The 23,555-nt window shown below is 36.7% G+C and overlaps 1 protein-coding gene across 1 annotated transcript in view; it reads right to left on the bottom strand.

Moving 5' to 3' along the window:
- The window catches only part of LRBA (LPS responsive beige-like anchor protein), a 732,049-nt gene that overhangs the window by 39,025 nt on the left and 669,469 nt on the right, over positions 1-23,555 (bottom strand). Inside the window, exons 49-50 of the mRNA XM_030878183.2 lie at positions 8,966-9,055; positions 4,007-4,199 (exon numbers count right to left, since the gene is read on the bottom strand). Of these exons, the coding sequence (XP_030734043.1) occupies positions 4,007-4,199; positions 8,966-9,055 (283 nt within the window). The remainder of the gene's footprint in view (positions 1-4,006; positions 4,200-8,965; positions 9,056-23,555) is intronic.

Below are 23,555 nucleotides of genomic sequence, written 5' to 3'. Positions count from 1 at the left end.
TGAATAAAAATAAAGAAAGCTATCCGCAGATAAATGTTTTAGTTAAATGCATTTGGCTGAAATGTTTCCCTAAAGATCTGATTGCAGTTTTAAAAAAACTTCTATTAATATTTAATATTTCCATAGTTTCAATTTAAAAATACTCTGAGAAGCAAATGAGTAACAAAAATCAATCCATACTAAGAACAGTTTGTTTAATTCTCAAAATAGTTCTAAAGGTTCAGATGTACTTATATTTTGTGATTGAAAAGAGATTCTGTAGGCTGTTTCCCTGTGAAAGGCAGAAGGACCTGACGTGGAGAGGAAGTGCTGTGAGAAGCAGGAGTGACCACTGGCCAGCTGTGCAACCTTAGGCAAATCAGAAGCCCCAGAATGAAGGGCTTAGAATAGATGATATTTTTCAGCTTTGTAAATCTGAGAGTTAAATTCTCGGTCCTTTTCCAAATGATTTTCCTCCAATAACTCAGCCATTCAATCTGGTCCGCATCTGCCTTTTATAGACTCATAAGCATTTAAACTACTGCTTGGTTGGTATTAGAGCTCTGCTTAATATCATCAGACACTAAGATTAAGATGATATTACTATCATCAGATTTTAAGAAGTCTTTCTGACTGTCCTTGAGGGGCTGAAAATAAAAATGGGATACATTCCAATGTGTTCATTAGATTAATTCTAAATTTCTGATGTTAGCACTTCCCCTGTTAGTAAATGCCAACTTTTCAAGGATTTTTCAATGATCTTTTGGAAGATCATTAATACTGATAAAATAACCTGAGTAAGTACAATATTAGCACTGAAAATTAGAGTTGAGTATATATAAGACATTAAAGTAGATGAAAAAAGGAAGGCATATGACTCCCTCTTTTACTGAAGGTATTGTCTTTGCTGATTACTAGCTCTGCCAGTAAGGAAATCACAGGGCACATACAGGGAATCATCGGGGAAAATGCACCACAGCCCCTGATTTACCCAACAGGGCCATTTACTTCCAGCAATACCAGTGCCAATCAACACTAATACCTTGAGAAGTTTTCGCTACGACTTTGAGAATCTGGGATCATAGAAACATTAAAACCAGACTGTCAGTGAAAGAGATTTAGGAGGTTAACTATCTTTGGTCATGCCTCAAATCCCAGTTCTGCCACTAACTGCCTGTGTGACCTTGGGAAAATTATGTTGTCTCGGTGTTTCAGATTCCTGCTCTGTAAAACAGGTTAGATGGGTTAGGTTGAACCACATGAAATCACCAATACCTGGCTTTCTGACCTACAGAAATGGCAATTTCAACCTAAATACAGAACCTACATCCTAAGGTTGTTGAGGGGATTCAGTGAGTTAATATGTGTGAAGTGATTAAAACAGTATTCAGAACCTACAAAATGCTCTATAGACACTAGGTGCCTTTATTTTATTGTTTCAGAGGCTCTGCAAGGTCCTTTGAGTGAGATGGAAGGATAAAGATGATTCTTCCCCTAAATCAGGACTCAGACACTGCATTGACAGGAGCTAGCTGTCTAATGAACAAGCTATGGAAATCACAGAACCTCAGAAAAGAAACAGAATCTAAACTAAAAAAAACTGCAACATGAATTTGATATTCATTGAAAAAAAAGCTGTTAGGAAGTTTTGACATTTGTTTTAAATCAAGGCATACTGACAGGTGAAGGCAGCACAACATAGGATGAAAGATCAGATTTATGTAAATAAACATACCTGAAATGAGGCACAGATTTAACAAAATGGATGCTTAATATTTTTAGGTGTAGGTGTGTTGAGAATTGGAGATCACATTGTAGAAAGAGAATCACCTGTGTATTTCCATATGTTATCATTCTTTGTAATTTATCTGGTGAAGAGTTGCTGTGTCGTACTATAAAGCCAGAGGATGGGGACAAAAACCACCAGTGACACAAGGTACAGACCCAAAGAAAGCCCACTAGGGAGAATTCTAGGCAAAGAACTGGCAAAACGTATGCAGTCTCCCAAGCTCTTACCTTACAGAAAAGTGAGCTTGGGCTCAGAGCAGGTGGATGTACCATATGTGGTACTCCAGCAGAGGGATGCGGCCCCCAAATCACTTTACAGATCTATAGAAAAGTGTGGAGTAGGGAAGAGAACAGCTGACAATCAAGTACTGATACTAAGGGGAGCCCAGGGAAATGGGCTTGCTCCAAAGGGGTGTGTCAGGGGCTCAGTCATCGGTGCTGAGGGAGAGAGCCTAACGACTAAGTATCAGCTGGAGACCTAGCAGCCCTCTGGTTGAGCCAGTTCAGTTCCTGCTGAGCTAGCTCATTGCTAGCCTAAGACTAAAGATAGGGGTGGAGAGTGCTCAGGGCTTTCTAGCAGTTGAAAAGTTTTGTCCCTCCTCACATGTACTGTCACTCTGTTTAGACTGAAGAGGTTCTCAGAGCCACCACATCTAACCACCCAGGATAAGCATGGTTTGCAGGGGCCCTTAGGCCACACACACTGGTGCTTTTGCCAAGCTCTAAGGGTAACTGCACACAGCAGAGGTAGATCCTCTGGTGTGCACTGCAGAACACACCGTCAGCATGTTCTTCTTCTAACGAGTCGTATTTAGAGAAAGAAACAAACAAAAAAGAAATCACAATTGTTAATCAAATTATAATCTTTGGTCCCAAAATATAAGTATGTCATTTGCATACACATTTACCTCTGTAAGATATGTTCGTTTGAAGAAAAGGGACTAAAAGGGCCTAATAATAGAGATACTATACCTGCCTTGATTTCTACCTTCTCTACTGTTATGAAATCTATTCTCTAATCAAATATCGCCATTCATTTCATTTCTAATGGCCAGGAAAACGGCTATATTTAAGAAATTCTGATACCAACCACAGATTCGTCATGATGCATACCTTATTACATTGCTGAACATAGTTAGTGCACCTACTTTTTGTCTGAACGTCAATTCAATCCTGTTCCATTCTAAAATCTCTTGCATTTAATTTGGCATGAGGCCCTTGTTCAAGAATTTATATTTGTGCAACCATTTCAGGCATTATAATGGGCAGTGCTTTATGCACATTTTACAGATTTAATAACAAGTTAACAGACTATTAAAATCTATCTTTTAAAATTTCCTACCTAAAACAACGGCTTGGGAAGAAAAGCCTATAATCTCCAGGACTTTAAAAGATTTTCCTTCTGTAAAAGAAGAATTTCTAACTAGTGGCCAAAAGGAACAGTGCTAAATCCAGATCCCAACATTCCTGTTCTAATGAGAGACAATAAATCACAGAGGGGTGATCATAAAATTTGAGTCAGAAAACTTGGGTTCAAACCTGGCTCTGCCACTGACTTGCCATATGTGATACTGAACAAGGCAAGCTCCCTGGGGCTCAGTATCTTTACTGGTAAAATGTGGGCCTAGACTGGACGAACTCTCATGTCTCTTCAAATTTTGACTGTTTGTGATTCTGATGGTTATTTCAGTATCTTGCCATTAGTTACCCTAATTATTCAGCACTTAATGAAAGAACAGAATGTACTTATGGGTTTGTAATATTTTAGCTGGGTAATTTAAGTGTTCTTTTTTCTATCATCCACAACAAATACTTCCATGCCATGTACAAAAAGGCACATAGTAGACAATCAGACGTGTTTATTGAGCAAATGAATAAGTGGAAAAAAGAGGAACATCTGATAAATAAATACATACTATTTATGGACACAATATAGAATATCATTATATGAGAAATAATATTTATCTCCAAGGAATAAAGAAGAACCACCAGATGCCAAAGAAGAGTTTATGTTTTGTTTTGTTTTGTTTTTAAGAGTTTATGTTTTAACTTTTGTATTATATGCCTCAGAGGGAACTTCTTTAAACCTTTCAAAGTATGTTTAATTTTGGTTCAGACTAATGCTTGAAAACTAATAAGCTTAAATGTTGAGATATAATATATTTAGGTGGATATTAAAATATCTTGATACAGTGTTCAGCAGTTATACTATGCCTTATAAGGATATTTCTTTACTTACCCGGAAGGTTGTGCCACTTGTTCACGGCAAATAGCCTGTTAGCAGTGACTGTGATCACAGCGGGAGTTGCCAACCCAGGCTGGGTGTTGGCTGCCACGTGAGTGACAGGGGAGTTGGAGGGGAACTTTAGAACCATGATAACATCCTGCTGAGCTTGGTCTGTGAACATCAATGGACTCTGCAGGAGGAGATACTGTTGAGTGGGCAAGACAAGATCCAAATATACAAGAAGGAAAAGACAAGGAAAGACAAGAAAGAAAGGGTGCAGGAAAAGAACAGGGAAGACCATGTTAACACAAGTTGCAAGTGAGAGCACAGTGAAGCAGAAAGGCTTATAGAAACAGCAATTAGTATTTGTTTGGTTTTCATGCATGTCATTAGTTGAATTTCTAGGTGATTGAAGTAAACTACATTAACAGAAACACTTTAAAAATCCATAAATTTTATTAACTCCCTTCCCCACCCAATTCCCATGAAGAACTAAAAGAATGATTTGATTTCAATTCTAAATAGGCAAAGTATTGGGGATTGTGTTAAACCATTCCAATTGCTATTATGTGTCAAGTATTGATACAAAAGAGAGAAAAAAAAAAAGGAATGAGAATAGGCAATAAGGCACAAAAGCAAGCCATGGTAATTTCCAAAGATCATCAAAAGTTGTGCTGAGTTAGCATGAAGATTTTGACAACTAAATAATGAGATAATTAATTAACAAATATATTTAAAAATAATAGCTGTACAGCATGCATGTATTATTACAGTAGAGAAATAATTTATGAATGTAATACACAAACTTAATTATAAAGGTGTTTCAAAGCAATGCATAATTAAATGTACTTGTAAAAACAATATATTTATATAGTGTACCAAGTCATAAACACTGCCCTATTATAATGCAAATGCCACTGCTTTCTGCTGCAGCTAAGGATAAAGAGAAATAGCTAGATGCGCCCCTCCCTCTTGGTAAAGAAACTAAAGCTCAAGACTTTTGATTTCTCCTTTGGAAAGCAAAAAGTAACTGAAAATGTTAAACAAAACATTGTCTGTTCTAATAACTAGCAACAAAATAAATCTGGAAGACTACTAAGATTTAGAACATTCCTACAAACCATATGTCATACTCCGAGCCATACGTAACACCACTCTGATTTACTGGCTTTATTTATACTTCGTGGTAGTATGCTATCATACAGTAATTGCACTGTGCATTTTCAGCAAATCTGCTCTACCATGTCTATTTTCTAATAGCTGATTAGTATCATTCAGAATTGAAACACTTTGATGAAGTGCTTCTGGCTGCTTTCCTCTTGCCATATTTCAAAACACCAGGTATATGTAAATGTGTAGGCACATATATATAACACGTATTTATTCAGAACTGCTAATAAAAAATTAAATACATTTGCATTTTTATTATCAGTGCTTTTTAAAAAAAGTTATTAAGAGTACTTAGAAAAACATATTGCACTAAGAATTCCTATTTGCACTCTTTGCATAAAGGTGTAAATAAAGGCAACTAATAAGCTACCCAGACACCCTTCTAAGCAAGTGGCTAAAAGCCAATCAATATTATGAGTTAATCCTCCCTGGATGCTCATTCAATTAAAGGTGTCAGTAATGCCTCATCTGATGTGGCCTCAATTAAATCCAACTATCTGATGGTGTGAAAACACAGGGGGATACAGCAACAGCAGCAAAACCAGACAAATAGGCAGCCTTCGTGTGCCTGCTAATTACTACACCTGGTGTATATTATGGCGCATGCACTTAACGCAGCACGAGGTGGCTTTAATTTCTGCTACATTCGTGTGTGTGTGTGTGTGTGTGTGCTGCAGTGATGGTTGATGGGGGAACTCATCTGAATGGTAGTAAAAAACAATTAATAACATTTGGGTCTTTGATTTTTAAAACCTCTGATATCAATAAGTAACCTTTGCTATACAAAGAACCTCTCACACAGTTTTAAGGAATTCTGTGAAATTGGGTAAAAATGAGAAACAATCAGCCAACCACAAAATATCCTATAAGCTAGCTTTGACGAAGTTCTGGGAAAAGGAAACAAATGTCATTTCAAAACACCAAGCCTTACTTTTCAACTGCGTAGGTTTTTTAAAAAAATAATATTTACTGAAGTCAATTTATAAACTCCGAGAAAGTCAGACTAAAACATACATCATGAAGTCTCACTGAAAGGAAGTTGATACATATTTCTGAGCTTAACAGCTCATGTTGTAAATACAATTAGGCTCAAATTGAATAATTCCAATGTTTATGCCCTTAAAAAAACACAGGAAAATCTCTAACGTATAGGAAGAATGTCTTGTTTACATAGTGCCTCTAGTGGCCATCTCTTAGCCACATGGCAAGGACAAGCCCTTTTCCATAGAAAGCCGCAGACACCATATCCAGAACCGTCCCCTGCATCCTTCCAACAAGCTGTTTCTCTGGCTGTTCCTGTGCATTTCATCCTGACTAGGGCTCCCCATGCAGGCAAGTAGCAGGAAACTCTTGGGAGCAACATCACATCCTTGGCTAGTGAGTATGGAATAAGGAACACTAGAAATAAGAAAAAGCCCAGCCCAGCATAGTGGGCTAGTCTAGAGTCACAGTAACAGCTGTGGATGAGAGGGACAACTGGTCAAATAGGGGGAAGAGAAAAAACCCTCATCCAATCCTGGGTTCCTCTGCGAGCCCAGTATGAGGTAGTAGTAGGAAATTACTAGCCAGATTTCATTCGGTTTTCCCAGATTAAGTATGCACTCGCTGACAACTCTGGTTTCTTTCTAACACACCTTTCCTTCCCACCCACATATGTATAAGAGGAAAAGCACAATTTGCACAGGTCTGAAAAGGGGTTCAGGTATTCGATTCAGAGGACGAGGATAATGGGAGACATGACCTCCCATCCTCAAATAAGCATGTGCCTTCCCAGCCTTGCCCCCTCGGGACAGTAAAGCTGATCCGCCTCAGTGAACCAGTCATCCTTTTGCCATGGAGAGAGGCTTGGCAGTAGGAACTCCCTCTTGGTCCCAGTGACCAAGGCTGTGCCGTGACCCAGGTAGAAAGTCAATGGAGCAGTGGAGGTGCTTCCATTAGCCAGCACCGCAGCAGCCTGCATCTCATTGACAAGCTATTACTAAAACTAATTCCAAACCCCACACATAAATCATTCTTACTATTTTCATGGCATTATCTTCCATTGTTCTTGCCAAATGTTCATTTTTCGTGTTGTCTTTTCACTAAAGCTACCCTTTATGTTCTTTTAAATATGATTTCACCTGCTTAAAAACACTGAGGGGAAAAGGTTATGCAAACAATTTTTTAAATGCTTGTAGTTTATAATAATGGTCAATTCATATAGAGAAAGAAGGGGGAAAAAAGACTTGGAAGAAGAAAGAAGATGACAAAGAGGGCAAAAGGGGAAAAGACAGAGAAGAAGGAATTATGGAAAGAGAAAGGAAGGAAGAGAAAGAGGGTCAGAGGCAGAGAGGACCACATCTGTATCCCTGGCCCTCTTGGCATCTAACAAAAAATTCTACCATTCTAAGCCACAACATGGAATCAGAATCCATTTTCAATTATTCAGGGACTTCCCTGGTGGCGCAGTGGTTAAGAATCTGCCTGTCAATGCAGGCGACATGGGTTCGAGCCCTGGTCCGGGAAGATCCTACATGCCGCGAAGAAAGTAAGCCCATGAGCCACAACTACTGAGCCCATGTGCCACAACTACTGAAGCCCAAGTGCCTATAGCTGATGCTCCGCAACAAGAGAAGCCACCGCAATGAGAAGCCCATGCGCCGCAACGAAGAGTAGCCCCCACTGGCCACAACTAGAGAAAGCCTGTGCGCAGCAACAAAGAGTCGACGCAGCCAAAAATAAATAAATGAATAAATTAAAAAAAATTATTCATTACATTTATGGAAACAGACATTATATCCCCTACTCTTAATTTAAAACAGTAATGAGCAACCTGTTTTATTGAGGGACAATTCAAGAAAAAATATAATGCCTATCGCCTGTAGTTTTAAAATATGATTTTTGTTATGCCATTCAGTATTTGTTCCTATGCTGAATTTTCTTTATCATTAAAGTATTTCCCCCTGAAATTTCGGGAACCATAAAAGAGGAACAGCCACATATTTTACAGCTCTAGTCTATTTCCCTACTCCTGATTCTGGGCTGGCCTCTGACTGACTTGCTTTTGACCAATAGAATGCAGCATAAACAGTGTTATGCATGTTCAAAAGCAAGCTTCAAGAAGTCATGCCAAAGCGTTCTCCTGGAACATGGCTCCCACCATGGGAGTGGCCTGGGCGGACTTCCTTGATGATGAAAGACCACGTGGAAAGAGCAGTCTGGCGTCTCAGCACCTGCCCCAGCAGTCTGTGAGGGAGCCAAGGTGAAAGACAAGAAATGCCCATCTGTCCCTCAGAATCACAGGAAATATAAATCACTGTTTTATGCACTAAGCTTTGATGTATAGTATATCATCATCGTCATCATCATTTTTTCCTCCAAAGTCCCTGACTCTCAATAACATTTCCTACATATTAGGATTACTTCCCAAACTGAAATTCCCAAACTGAAAAACATATTGGGATGTAAAGAATAAACACAATAGGAAAATGAATCTAGACACTCATAGGATCAAACCAGAAAAGTTATCCATGTCTGGAGATTCTGTCCTAGAGTGAGGGTACGAGACAATTATGGACCTTTTAATTCTGTAACACAGAGCACAACCTGATGAAATACTAGAGCACTGGAGCAACGTCTGCTTCCCGAAGACTGCAGGAGAACAGGCAGTATTTGCTGGCTGTTAGCAAGTTCACAAACAGTGCATAAGAAGAACAGGCCCAGATGTGGTGGAGAATCTCAAGCACAATGAAAAACGGTTATGAATGTCAAGCAGGGTCTCAAATAGAGGCAAGCAATGAGGAGAGTGCAGGCAGCACTTACCGCTTGCATGGCAGAACCTCTGGGAGGATGGGGCTCTATGAGGAGCTGAGAAGGCGTCTGCCCAAAACTTCGGATTTGAGCTTCAACAGCCTGAAAAAGGCACGGGCAAGTTTGAGGGTTAAGAGGTGCTAATTACAGGCAAAAGAACCACAACTGTCACCTGAAAATGTCATTCCATACTTCTGGCTTGTTTCATGTTGGAAATCAACCTTGTATTTTCACAGTGGGGCTAAGCACCTGGTAGGGTATTTAGGGTGAGGTCATTCTTCACTACCGTGGAAGCTGTTCCTACAAAACCCTGCAAAACTTTCTCATCTTGCTCAGTGATAGGAAACAGAAACCAGCTATTACAATCAGAAATTGTCCTTTTTGGCTTCATCTCTTTCTTGCATTTTTTCCCTTGCTTGCATCATCCCTGATGACTACAGCTAATCTTTTACAGGTATAGAGAAAACCTACTGCTGCTTTGCTTCTAGGCCCCATCTCACCCTGGGAAGTAGAAAAAAGAAACCCAGCACCTGTGAAAATTGCTTGATGCTATTACTTTTGAAGAGCATTATTGTTGACAGTCTCTTTGAACCTAAGTGGCTAAACAACAAAGTAAAAGCCATATGTTGTATCCAAGCATGAGAGGGTTAAACCGGGGACTGACCAAACACAAGAAACATGTGTGTGCGCCCTTTTCGAAAGATGTGTGCCCTTTGTCGTGCGCTTCCGACCATGGCTCTTCCTGTCCACCCAGCAGAGATGCTCACTTCCCAACCTCATCAAGGAAAACTGTTAAATGCCAGATGCGGTCACTGTCTGTAATGATTTTGTTTGTTTACCTGTTTATGCCTGTCTCCTCCCACTAAAATACAAGATCCATGAAAGCGAGGACCTTACTTATCTTCTTCACTCTTAGATCCCTAAACTGGGTGAATGAATAAATGCTATAGTATGTGTGAGGGGATAGAAGGAAGCAAAGATACATAAAGATGACCTCAACACCCCACACAGTCAGTATTCTTAACTTCTGGGCTAAAAGGATGAAGAAAACCTCTTTGTAAGATAATATATGTTCATCATGCTATTTTTTAATCCTTAAGAAAATGAGTATTCAATTATTATATGCTCTACAGGACTGTAGGCAATTAATAAATCATAAACAGGGAAATATAATCATTATCCAGTATTAATTTCCTTTTTTTATTTGATAAGGATACCATTAGTAGTCCTTTACAATGACCTTTGAAGAAACAATGATAGCAATTCATTCATTTATGCATTCAATCATAATCGTCAACTATGTATACAGCAGTATTAGGTGTCAATGTTTCTGCCCTTGAAGAAAGTATTCCTAATACAGAAAGCAGGGCATGTACTTGGATGGTTGAATAACAGTTTGATGCAGTCAGTCCAATAAATTCAAGGAATGCACTATGACTTGCTTAGGCAGAAAAGACTGGAAAGCACCTCTGTGAAAGCTGAGTGTTACGGTGGAAGCAGCACAGGCTTTGAAGTCACACAGACCATGTGCAAATCCTGACTGCACAGCACTTACAAGCTGTGTGACCTAGGGCAAGTCATTCAACCTAAGTTTCAATTTTCTTCCTGTAAAATGTGGATAATAGTACCAACCTCATAGTGTTACATTAATGAATAAATGATATATATGTAAAAAACACAGCAAAGTTCTTATTAGTACAGATTAGTCCCTCAAAATGCAGTCAACAAATACTCATTGAGGGGCTTCCCTGGTGGCGCAGTGGTTAAGAATCCACCTGTCAATGCTGGGGACAGGGGTTTGAAAGATCCTGGCCTAGAAAGATCCCACATGCCGCGGAGCAACTAAGCCCGTGCGCCACAACTACTGAAGCCCACCTGCCACAACTACTGAAGCCCACACACCTGGAGCCTGTGCTCCACAAGAAGAGTAGCCCCCACTCCATGCAACTAGAGAAGGCAAGGCCCGCACACAGCAACGAAGACTCAAAGTAGCAAGATAAATAAATAAATAAATATTATATATAAAAAAAAAAACTCATTGAGGGCTGCTAACAACACCAATAACAAATATTTATTTAGTACTTATTACTGCCAGGAACTTTTCTAAGTGATTTTACTATCTTATATCATTTAGTCTTTAAATTGTATGATGTGAGTACTTTACTGTATCCATTCTATAGATAAGGAAAATAATGCACCAAGAACTTAAGTATCTTGTCCAAAGTCACATGGTAATTAAATGGCAGACTCAAAATGTGCACCCCAGCAGCTTGATTCTAGAGCTCATATGCTCAACCATTAAGCTACTCTTTCTCATTATCTGTTGCCAGGGACTAGGCCAGGGCCTAGGGGTAAGACTGAGCACACAAAAAACATGAGCTTACAATCTAATGACTGAATTAATAAAGTACCTCTAATATCAACATCATCATCATCATTACAGTGAACAAAGTATGTGCACACACAATTAGAGCAGCATGGCTAGGCAAGGGTTGGTTTTATATAGTAGGAGATAAGGCTGGTCTCAGACTTCAGAAACCAGAAAAGGAGCCAATAGGAAGTAAGGAGTAGAGATTAGGATCATTTCATATCAGCACCTAAAACATCTTTTGATGGGGTAAAATCAATTTATGATCAACATCAAGGACAGTCTTGAGGAAAAAAAAATCACAAAAGGGCAACTTGAAGCCTAAGGTAGTCACAAAGAAGGACGTGGGAGCACTGCTCTTTTATGATATATGGATTTATGACTTGCTTTATGAATGTGAACCTTATGTCTCTTTTAAAAACAGCAAGGCCAGTGCCCTTTCCTTCGACTGCTGCTGCCTTTGGTAGTCCCCACCCAATAGCCCACATGCATTTCCCCCCATTAAAAAGAAGGGGAGCAGGCAACAGATTGCTTCCACACTGGGCCTATGGAGTCAGATGGTTCAGAGTGCTAATCTTGACTTCACCATTTATCTGCTGCATGACTTTGAACAAGTAGCTTAATCTGTTTCCCCATTGATAAAGATAATAATAATGCCTAGCTCATAGAATTGTTTGGAAAATTAAATAATACATATAAAGTGCTTAGCATAATACCAAACACATAAAAGGCACTAAATAAAATGCTGTATTATTGTTGGGTTTGGGGCTCAGCACGATCCCCATTTAACACAGCTAAAATAGAGAAGGAAGAAATGCTTCAGGAGTTTACAATGACCGTGATGATGATGAATACATTATTGAAAGAAACTGAAATCGGGCTCAGGATTTCAAAGTATACTGCAGGGCTAAGTGCCCAGAGACAGGGAGATCTCCTTGGAGGTTCAGAGAGCAGTCTAAAACATAAGGAACTGTATACCTCAGTCCTTATGGAAGCTGTGCTGTTTGCAAGAAAGGGATAAATATGCAAACCATGATCCAAGGCAAAATCACCAGGTCTTAGAGACCGATGACTTGGAGCAATGAAGAAAAGAGAAAAGATAACACGAATTCTTTTCTTTTGAACTTGCATATTTTAGAGTAGTAAAGCAATAAATAGAAATACGAGTTTCTCTGAGGGAGAACTAGTGATAGCTGTCGAGCCAGGCTGAGATGTCCAGTGCTCAAAAGAAAGCCCCGGGACTCGCTCTGGGATGAAACATCAGAGGTATTGATTTGGGTGTCATTCATGCAAGAGAAATTCAAGTCAATGGTTTTTGACCTTGCCCTCTCACTGTGTTTAAGTGTGTATCCTGCAGAATTGAGCTCAAACTCTCCTTTATATAATATCGCCCTGATCAAATGTCTTCAATTAACTGCCTGTACTTAAAAGACAAAGGCCTACTCCTTGATATGAGGCACTGAGAAGAATGCTATACAATTTCTATGGTATCCTTGACAAAAAATAAATAACTTCATTCGAATCACATGAAAATATCAGAAAGACAAATTAGGGGACATTCAACAAAATATCTGACCACTTTTCACAAATATCAAGACCATTAAAGAGAAGCAAAGACTGAGTCACTGTTACATATAGAAGGAAACCAAGAAAGTATCAACTAAATACAACGTGGAATTCTGCATAAGATCATTAGACAGAAAAAGAATCGTTAAAGAATGTGATGACATTTCACAAGGTCTGTAGTTTAGTTAATTATATTGAACCAATGTTATTTTTATGGTCTTGATCATTTTAACTAAGGTTATGTAAGGTGCTGATCTTAGGGGAGCCTGGGAAGAAATGTACACAGGAAATTTTTCTACTATGTTTGCAACTTGTCTGTGTCTAAAATTATTCAAAATAAAAAATTTAAAAAGAAAAAAAAAAGATAAAGACCTACCGCTAGGCAATATAAGTCTTTCTACCTCTCTTTTATTCCCTCACCCTATGCCCTGTACTGTCAAGCTGATTTTCTTCCACAAATGTAACCAGCCATTTCTGCCTTACGTTTTCTCTCATGCCGCTGACTCTCCTAGATTAGTCCCCCTCGTCTTCAGTTTTCTAAGTCATACCTCTCTCTAGAAAACCCTGCTTGAATTCTACCTTGTTGGTGTAACACTTCCCAAATCTTATAGCCTATTCATGCTGCTGATTACATACTTGACTCAGGCTTCCTTGTAATGTTATTTAGCTTTTATGAGATTACTGGTCTGTCTCAGCAACTATACTATAGGGTCAGAATATCATACTTTAGTAGCGTGCAGTAGGAAGAACAGTATCTTGTACATAGTATTCACACAATAAAAAAGTTTACTAAGTACCTTTTATACAGCAAGGCTGCACAGACCCTTGTGCCTCATCTAGGGTTATACTGGGACAAAAAACAAGCACAGTTCTTGATGAGGCAAAATGGGGGTGAGGAGGAGAATGGGGGAGTGATAAGTGAAGGCTGATAGCTGTTGTTACAAAGAAGTCAAAAGAGTCTTTCTTAGAAAAGTTCTGAAGGATGTCACTAAAGGCAGTAATTCTCACTTTCAGCCCCCTACACACCTGAGGGATATGACAACACTCCAGTGTCTCACTGTAGCAGTGATTCTTTTTTTTTTTTTTTTTTTTTTTGCGGTATGCAGGCCTCTCACTGCTGTGGCCTCTCCCGTTGTGGAGCACAGGCTCCAGACGCGCAGGCTCAGCGGCCATGGCTCACGGGCCCAGCCGCTCTGCGGCATTTGGGATCTTCCCGGACCGGGGCACGAACCCGTGTCCCCTGCATCGGCAGGCAGACTCTCAACCACTGCGCCACCAGGGAAGCCCTGTAGCAGTGATTCTTAAGGGCTAAGTGAGAAATCCTGGGGGAATATGTGTGATTTGAAAAAGCCCCTCAAGTAATTTTATTACTCTCTTCACTTTTCCCTTCAGCCCTTTGTATACAGCAATAGAAAATTCAGAGGCATAAGGGAGGTTTGAAATCACAGGAAACATACAGGTATAACATTCAGGAAGGTGATTAGGTAAAAGCGTAGCTTAATGAACTCTACCAAATGCCTAAACTGTTTTTAATGAACTCTCCTTCACCAAGAGAGTTTTGGTCCCAGGTGATATATTTTTAGAATTTGTTTATTATGTTAAATTTTTATTATGGAATAGGATAATGGATCCCTATGTACCCATTAGTCAATTTCAATAATTATTTACACATTTGGCCTTAGGTTATTTTAAGGTGGTGGTTCAGCATAGGCAATGTGCTAGAAAGATTTATTGGAAAATAGGAGAGTGTGCCTGCCTTTAAACAGTTTATTTTTTCAGGTCTATTGCAAAACTACACTGAGAACAAAAATATCAAAAAATGACCCAAAATTATAAACATTAGCAAGCAGCCTTCATCTTTGTTCAGAAGGGTTAAACACACCTGGACTTGAAAGGAGATGTTCAACCCTAAAGCTGCAAATGTGATTATGTGACTTCTCTAGTTAAAATCCTTCCATCCAAATTCCTTATCACGGCGTGGCCCTGTAGCATGGGGTTAAGTATGCAGACACTGCAATCAGACCGCCTCAGTTCAAATATTAGCTTTATCACATATTAGCTGAGTGACTCCGGCAAGTTATGCCTTAGTTTCCTCGTCTACAAATGGTAATAATGACAGTGGGTCTTTACTGGGTTTTTGTGAAGATTAAATGAGATAATATAAAACACTTGGGACAGTTCTTGACCGGTCAGTGTTTGATGTTATTATTACAGCATATACATAAAAGACAACATGGTGTCTGGCTGAGGTTAAGAAAGCATTTAATAAATGTTACTAACCACTTATAATTAAGATTAATAATAGTAATCTAGCTCCTGCCTATGTTTCCAGTCTCATGCCCTGACACTGTCCCTCTCACACTCTATAATGTGCGATGTAATGTGTCAAACTGCTTCTGTATTTGTTTTCCGATTTTTTCTATTCCCTTTCTCTGTGCCGTTGTCTCCTCCTCATTCTATAAGACTCAGCTCAGCATCTCTGTACTCTGAGAAATCTGTTTCTAGATCTCAGCCAGACTGTTGCTGCCCTGCCCTGTTGCTTTGGAGCAATGCGCACAGACCCTTACTACCTACTTAACTAAAATTCTAATTACTGGTCTAATTTCTATCTTGTCAATTAGACTGTAAGTCTTCCTGAGACCAGAGACTTCTAAGTATTTCTGTGCTTCTGGGGGCCTGACACACCGTAGGTGCTCAATCAATATTTACTTAATGAATGAATGGTTATCCAAGTCAGCATAATTCAGCAGGTACGCAGCTAAGAGATACACTCCTAACACTATTATAGAGCAGCCCAGCACTGAAAAAACATTCTGTTAAACATTTCTACTACTTTGCTGTACAGCAAGAAACTAACACAACATTGTAAAGCAACTATAGTCCAATAAAAATTTTAAAAATTTTCTACTAAAAAGCTTACTTCATTCTTATTCATCAATTCCCAATTATTTCTGTAAATAGCCTGTTACTTTCTATAATAAACCTGAATTCAGCAGGCAGCATTCCAGATGTTGAAATACATAGTAATAAAAAAAGACTATGCAAATACTTCAAGACATTCCAGTAAAACCACATATTTATGTTTTATAAACAGCATCTCAAATATTACCTAGAGAATTTATTAATGGATTTCCAAATGGAAATATTATGAAAAGATTTTCAGCAAGTTGTGCATTCTATTGGTTTCTGTGCCAACCATTGCATACTTGAGTGATTTTATGGCTATATAGAAAGGGACATTACATATAGAGAGAATATAGATACACACACTAGACAAAATGAAAGAATGAAAGAAGAGAGAGAAAAGTAAAGGAAAGTAGACTGGCTTAGTGACAATGTAGGGCCTTTAATTTAACAGTGACTATTTTAGTCTCTCTGAAGTGGTATTTTTAATCTAACAGAGGAAACAAGTTAACTCAGTACAACACTTAGTAACCAATAAAGCTGTAAAACTTTATTTTAAGATGGGTTTGGGGGAGGAATAACTTAAAACACGTGGATGCAATTAAGGTAAACACATATGTACTCTGCTTTTTTTTAAGCACACAACTCTGAAATTGCATTTTATCCCCTACATATTTACATCTAAAAGCACTATAAAATTGGGATAGGGAAACTGAAAAATCATTTATTAAGAAATAACATGCCATTTATTAGTATATTAAAAATTTCTGACATTACCAAAATTAAGTACTAGAAGGCTATCTTAAGATTCTAGAGTTACCCCTTACTGAAAGATATTTACAAATCAAAATAAGACTTCATATTTTGGATTTCAGAATTAATTCACTTTTTCAATGTTTAAAAAGAGTCACAATAAGGGCATTTAGTGATTTATCCTGTGTTACGTATCATACTATATCACTTGTGCCTATTTTTCCCCCTTGCCCTTCACACATGTGAATTAAGTTGGAGAAAAACTTGTTGGATATTTGACCAGTTTCCACTGTTTACTGACCAACTTTCTAGTTAACCAGCCTCAGTGCCCTCTGAAGCCACTGTTAAAATCCAGATTTGGTATTAGCAAATTAAAAAAGCATACTAATTATTATATATGTTAGTATTCAATTCCTAAAGGCCAAAAATCCTGATAATATTAACTACTAAGGCCAAAAGAAAACCCATAACAACTAGATGCACTTGATTAAAAATGGATGAAGAATCTAAAAGAGAAAATTATCTTTATAATATAAATGGTCTTGTTTGCATAATACCTCTAGCTGCTTTAAAAAAAGAAAAAGGCAAAGCATCATTTAGAAACATTGGGAAACCAGGCTCGCTCTTAACATAAGAAATTAAATAGAGTTACTTTTTAGTAGTCAGAACAAAAAATGAACAAAATTTTTAAAAAATAGCATAATGAACCTAAAAGAAATCTTTTAAGATTGAAATATAAATATTCATAGTGCCCTGGAAATAAAAAATATATAGGAATCAAGCTTTGTAAAGCATAATGTAAAAGATAAGTAGCCTATCAAGAAACAAGTGTCATGGATATACTACCAGCATATGGAATTTTAAAAAGTCAATCAGATTTTACATTCAAAATAAACACCAGATGATATTTAACCAACAAATTATGCAAAATAATCCACACAAAAGATGTATATAGTGAAGATATAAGTTAACTGAACAGAAGTAATTCTATGTAAATTTGGACTTGAAAGACTTAAACTTTTTTTTTAATTTTGAGAAATTAGATATAGAGAAAAACAAAAATTTAGTTAAAAGTCAAATTTTTATGTTTTCTGATAAAGATTGGGCTACTGATTCCACTTCTACAAATTTTCATAAAAGTGGAGTCAGATGAATGAGAAAAGATTAAGATACAAAGATGGTTATTATAGCACTTTATAATAGTAAAAATTAGGAGAAAAAACTAATGAAATTATACTCATGGAATACTATGCAGTCATTAAAATGAGTGAGTTGAACTGAATATATGTGACATGGAAACTGGTCTATAGATATTGATTAAAAACAATTCCAAATCATCAAAGAATATAGTTTATTATCTCATTTAAATAAAAAAATTAAAAATAAAATTAAATTAAACTATATAAACACACACTAACATGTGTTATGTGAGTACATGTACACACATACATAAATACACACATGTAAAATCTGGAAAGGTACATAAACTTATCAGCTATTATCTCCGGTGGGGGGTAGATGAAAAGATTGGCAGAATAAAAATTAATACCTTCTTCACTTTTATACTATTTGATATCTTAGACAAAGCATGTATTACTTTTAAAATAGAGTAATAAAAAATTTCCATTTTGAAAAAAATCTAAAACTAAAAAACATAAAAATCTAAAGAAAAATCTAACAATATGAAATATAGCTTTATGAAATTTAATTTTTCCATTAACATAGTAACCAGAAGTACTTCTTAACCACCTAGGGACAATTCTAACTGATAAACTGGTCAAACACTATGAAATCAACAGACCTTGCTACAAAGTTAATTTTGTTATTTTGAGCTTATTTCCTAAATTATTTCTATCTGATTTCAAGGAGCCATTAGTTTTAGCAATATTTTACCATCATTTATCGCTAACTAAATATTTAGAAAGGTATATACACTTTGCAAGTAAACAATGTTTTACTTACATTAGGTATTTGGAAGCATATACATATCATCATGGCATACAGTACATAAAGAGCAAAGAGAAAGAGCAGCTAGCTAAATAAAGTAAACCTCTAAAAAAAAAAAAAGAATGCAGTGATAAGAAACCAGGGTAGAGGGGAAATTAGGAAAAGGACTATTTTTACTTATATTTTTACTCAATAATATTATGGAAGTTACCACGGTGAAATATAATGTAATTATAAATTGTGAAAATATGCATAGATTTCCTATTAGTGCTTTTAACCGAGTCCATATATTCCAGGCACATTACCCTGAGGCCCAGCCCAGCCCAGCTCAGCCTCACTACAATCTCCACTTCTTGTAGCTGTCCATCCACTGCAGCATAATCCCAGCTGCCAATCTGAAAGAAACCAGCTAGTCAGAGCAGACACAACCAACAGAAACAAACGTCACTCAATAATGTTCAGCGGCACTGTGTTCATGGATAATTTCAAACAGTATCTCTGTCTAGAACACTGATGTGCTCATTCAAAACACCTCCATCTCTAGCTACTGGAAACGAGTAGATAAAGCAGCCTGCCTAGAAAAATAAGTGGAATGTTGCTTCAGAAAGGCTGCCAATACTAAGAGGAAAACATAGTAAAAAGTTCTTAAAGAAAAAAAAAAATTCAGGATAGTTGCATTCAGGAGGTTAAATTATTTCTCAAAACCAGACAAATATGTTTAAACTATGTTACAGAAAGAAACAGTCATTTGGTAAGAATCATTTCATCTATTTTTTCAATAATATTTGTATCTACCATGTACAAACACTGGAATGAGGTGCAGTTAGGAATCCTTGACCTCAAGGAACTTAAGCCTGAAAGACAATACACACACGCGCGCACACACACACACACCCCAGTTACACAGTACTGTCAGGGACAGAGAGAGGGAAGGCGATACATTTACTGTTATGACATAGTTAAATAATATTTAACATTTTAAAAATTTGCACTTAAGCATTTCCTAAATACTGTATTAATAGAATTTCAGTTCCTTCTTTGCACCAATAATGGAAACTAAAAATAGTGATTCTAAGTAAACTTCCTCGTCTTTGTTAGAAATAAAACAACATTGCTATTCTGAAATTAGAAATTTGACTATGCTATTCTAACAGTTAGCAATCTTATACTTGCAAATAATCCTACACAGATTTTTCAAATCTAAGTAATTTTTTAACCTTAATAGAAACTTGAATTTAGTTAAAAATTTTGAGAACAAAATTTGGTCACTTGATTTGAGAGTACTTTTCATACTTTCAATTTAAAATGAAGATGGTGCCTGAAGGGATCAGGGGTTTATGACAGAAGTCATCAGCATATGGAATTGCTCAGGATTCCTTGGGTAGCTGATAGAGAAAAAAAATCATAAAAATAGTAATACTTCGCTTTATGTCCTTGGATGTATAATTCAGCTACACCTATTTAACTATTAAGTCTGCAATAGGCATAATCACTAGCAAAATACAAAGATTAGCTTTCCTGACAAACTTTAATGTTTAATTGACTAAGGGAAACTTTGTGCTTTTAATATACAAGAAAGTCTGGCATAATTTCAAGGTATTTTTAAATGTAGGTTTTCAATTAAAACTTGACTAATCCTTACTGTTTGTCTTTTCATTGTACAGTTCCTGCCCTGCACTGTGTCAAATATGCCATCTGTGTAACACACTTCTGGCTAGAGATGCTTCAGGATTATTTTTGTAACACCCTGAATTGTGGCTGCCTGAAGTCTTAACTTACTGTCTTCAATACTTCTACTTTATTCTCTTGCTACAACCATCCTAACCATGTGGTCCTAATGTCCTACTTTTAAACTTCACTGCAGTCACAACAAAAATTCCTGCCCCACCTGCTTAAAACGGGCTTACAGACCATTCCCCGAACTATTTAACAAATGTTAACAATGCTATAAATACCAATTGTGTTTATGCTTTCTGAAAGATTCACTGCAGCCAGGGTTCTGCAGTAGTGTTAGAGCTGAAATAAGCTGTTGACTCCCACCATGAAAGTGACTGAATTCTAAGCCAAAAATGCTTTTCCTTGGATAAGACATCTGATTTGCTACCGCTGTCATGAAACTGGGGTCATGTGAACTTAAACACTGCTGCTGCTTCTTTTGGAAAACAGACCTTCTCAGAGTGATTATGTGTTACTAAAACAGCATTTGGAAGGATAAATTTGGAAGAGGGAAAATCAACCACTGACACTAAACACAACTTAGGGAGAAATTTTCAGGTTTTACTTTCATATTATGAGACTCATTGTATATAATTGTTTAAATTGAGCAATATCATGGCTCTCCTTTTCCTCTTCCCTACCCATCTATGTAAATAGAGCTGAGTTCCATTTTCAGAAGGAAATAAATAACTTTAATTTCTGAACTCACATAAACATAAAATAACATTGTATTTGCTTGAAAAGTAAAGGAGAAAATGCTGCTTCCAGAGGAAATGTACTGAGTACTTACAATAAGGTGCAAGATGGAAAAGCACAGATGATATTGTTCATATTAATGCTGTCCTATGCAACATCTACCTGCAGTGTATCTTTTGCTCTTTGAACCTCTACCTCTGCTTCCAAGCTCCAGCGCATCCCAGGTTCTGCCACTGCCCTCCCTTCATAATGGCTGCTCAGACCCTGTGCTGTGTCTGTACTTTTCCTTTTGTCAAAACCTCCTATCAAGTTCTATGCACAGAGAGCTGAATGACTGGAAGAAATTGTTCAAAAAAAATCTGTAACCAAATAAATGATGTCTAATGGTAAAGTTTCAAGCACTAAGTGAAAGGCAATGAAGTCTATGGCAGAGGCTTTTTTTCTGTGTATATCAAAGCACATCATATAGAAATTGCTATAGCTCACTTTAGCATGAGACTGGCATTAGCTAACAGAGTCTAAACTTAGGGACGGAGGCTTTCTACTCTTTTACTTTATACTTTCATAGTATTTGAATTTTTAGAGTTAACGCACATTTTTTTGATAAATAAGTTGTTAAATCCCTTTATATACGATTTAATTATATACAAACACACACACACACAATTTAGTAGTGAACCCAGAGACTGAGAATTCATGCATCTTAGGTCAAAAGCCTTCCTGCTTTTAGAAAATGATGATAAGGACTACAATCAACAGTGATATATCTAAGATATTTTCCCTAAGAGTACAAGTAATCTTTTTTGGTCCTCCTCAAATATGCTGGAAACAATGAGGAAGTAAATTCAAATTGCTAAAAAGTATGAAAAAGAATCCTAGTTCAGTGAGTTAAATAACAATCTAAGAGATTAGAGGTACTCTAATTTCTGAGAGAGATAAAAGTTAAGAAATTGTAAATTCCTTCATCTTTATCAAAGTTACATGAAGATCATTATACAAAGTCACTATCCTAGCAATGTTAAACATGGCCAGTGCCAGAAAGTAATTACAAGAGACCTCCAAACAGCCAAAAGCAAAGTCAATATCCTTCTCCTCATGTTAACGTGCATTACTTGTTTGGATTTTCAAGCAGAGACTTTTCCCCCTCAGAAGACAGAAAGAGTTGTGGGTTGGCTTTTTCCTCTTGATTTTAAAAAGAAACAATTTTCAGAATACAGAAAGTAGCAAATAAAAGAATTCCATGATCTCACTAACCAAAGATAATGACTATCTTTGGTGAGATGACCATATAAACATCTTGGGGTCTATAATTACAGAAATTTCCTAATGCATATATACACATTATAAAATTTGCATTTTCTATGTTTCATAACATGATCTGTTTTGCCATGTAATATGGCGAAGTATTTTTCCATAGCAATACATATAGACCTAGATAGCAATATTTTTTGATGATGTATATAGCATTCCACTGTATGGATTTACCAATACTTATTTAACCAGCTTCTCTATTGTTAGACATTTATGTGGTTTTGGTTTTCATGGGGTTTTTTTGCTATTATGAATAACTATACACTTGAACATCTTTTTTTACATATGTGTTCAATTATTCCTTTTGGTTAAAGTTCTAAGTAAATAGTGGGTGAGTATTTTAAAAACTGATAGATTGTATAAAAATTCAATCTATTTTATCCTCACCAAATATATGACAATGTCTGTTTCTAACCAACATTAGGAATTTTCATTATTTTTCATTTTAGATGATCTAATAGGTAAAAAATGCTGTTGGATTTTAAATTGAATTTCACTGATTTCTAGTGAGGTTTCATACATTTGTGGCTTGTATTTCATCTTTTGTGAATTAGCCGTTCCTGAACTTTGTCATTTGTTGTTTTTTTTGGATGTACAATAACTTCAATTTTTATGTAGACAAATATATCAATTTCCTTAATGACTTTTGGTTTTGATATTGACTTACAAAATGGGCCTTCTCCATTCCAAAAATTATTAAAATACTCACCTACAGTATTTTCTAAGTCCTGTAGTTGCACTTTTTATATTTACAATATCTTTATTCCAAACAAAAACATGTAATTCATTTGTAATTTCTTTTACCTTAAGATGTGAAATAGGGACCTAAATTTTTGTTATAACAGTTAGCTAGCTGTCTTAACACCACATGTTGAATAAGACAGCCTTTTCCCAGTGATTTAAAATACCACCTTTATCGTATATTCTCATATATCATATGTCTATTTATGGAAGCTCTATTCTGTTCCATTGAAGCTTAGAACTAGAGCATAGAGTTTTGATTACTATCATTTATACTTTTGTAGCTGAGGAAGTAATCAAAACCTATGTATTTACTTTAAATTTAGTTCTATCATATCTGGTTATTTGGTTTCTCAGGCTATCACATCTAAAAAATAGCTAATTGTTGAGTAAGAGGACAGGTGCCCAAAAGGCAGACATACTGACCTGGTAACAGGAAGTAAGAACTGATAGTTTTAGAGTAGAAATAGGAAAAATATAAAAAGAGAGCATAACAACTGAGAAAGAATAGCAGTACGGGATTCTTTAGTTTAAGTTCAAACATACCACAGAACAATAACTAATGTTAATAACAAAAATCACATTCATTAATTACACTCC

The sequence above is a fragment of the Globicephala melas genome, chromosome 5 (assembly GCF_963455315.2).
Source record: "Globicephala melas chromosome 5, mGloMel1.2, whole genome shotgun sequence".
Taxonomy (NCBI): domain Eukaryota; kingdom Metazoa; phylum Chordata; class Mammalia; order Artiodactyla; family Delphinidae; genus Globicephala; species Globicephala melas.
Note: the sequence above shows the minus strand (reverse complement) of the source record. Positions and strands in the feature narration are given on the sequence as shown.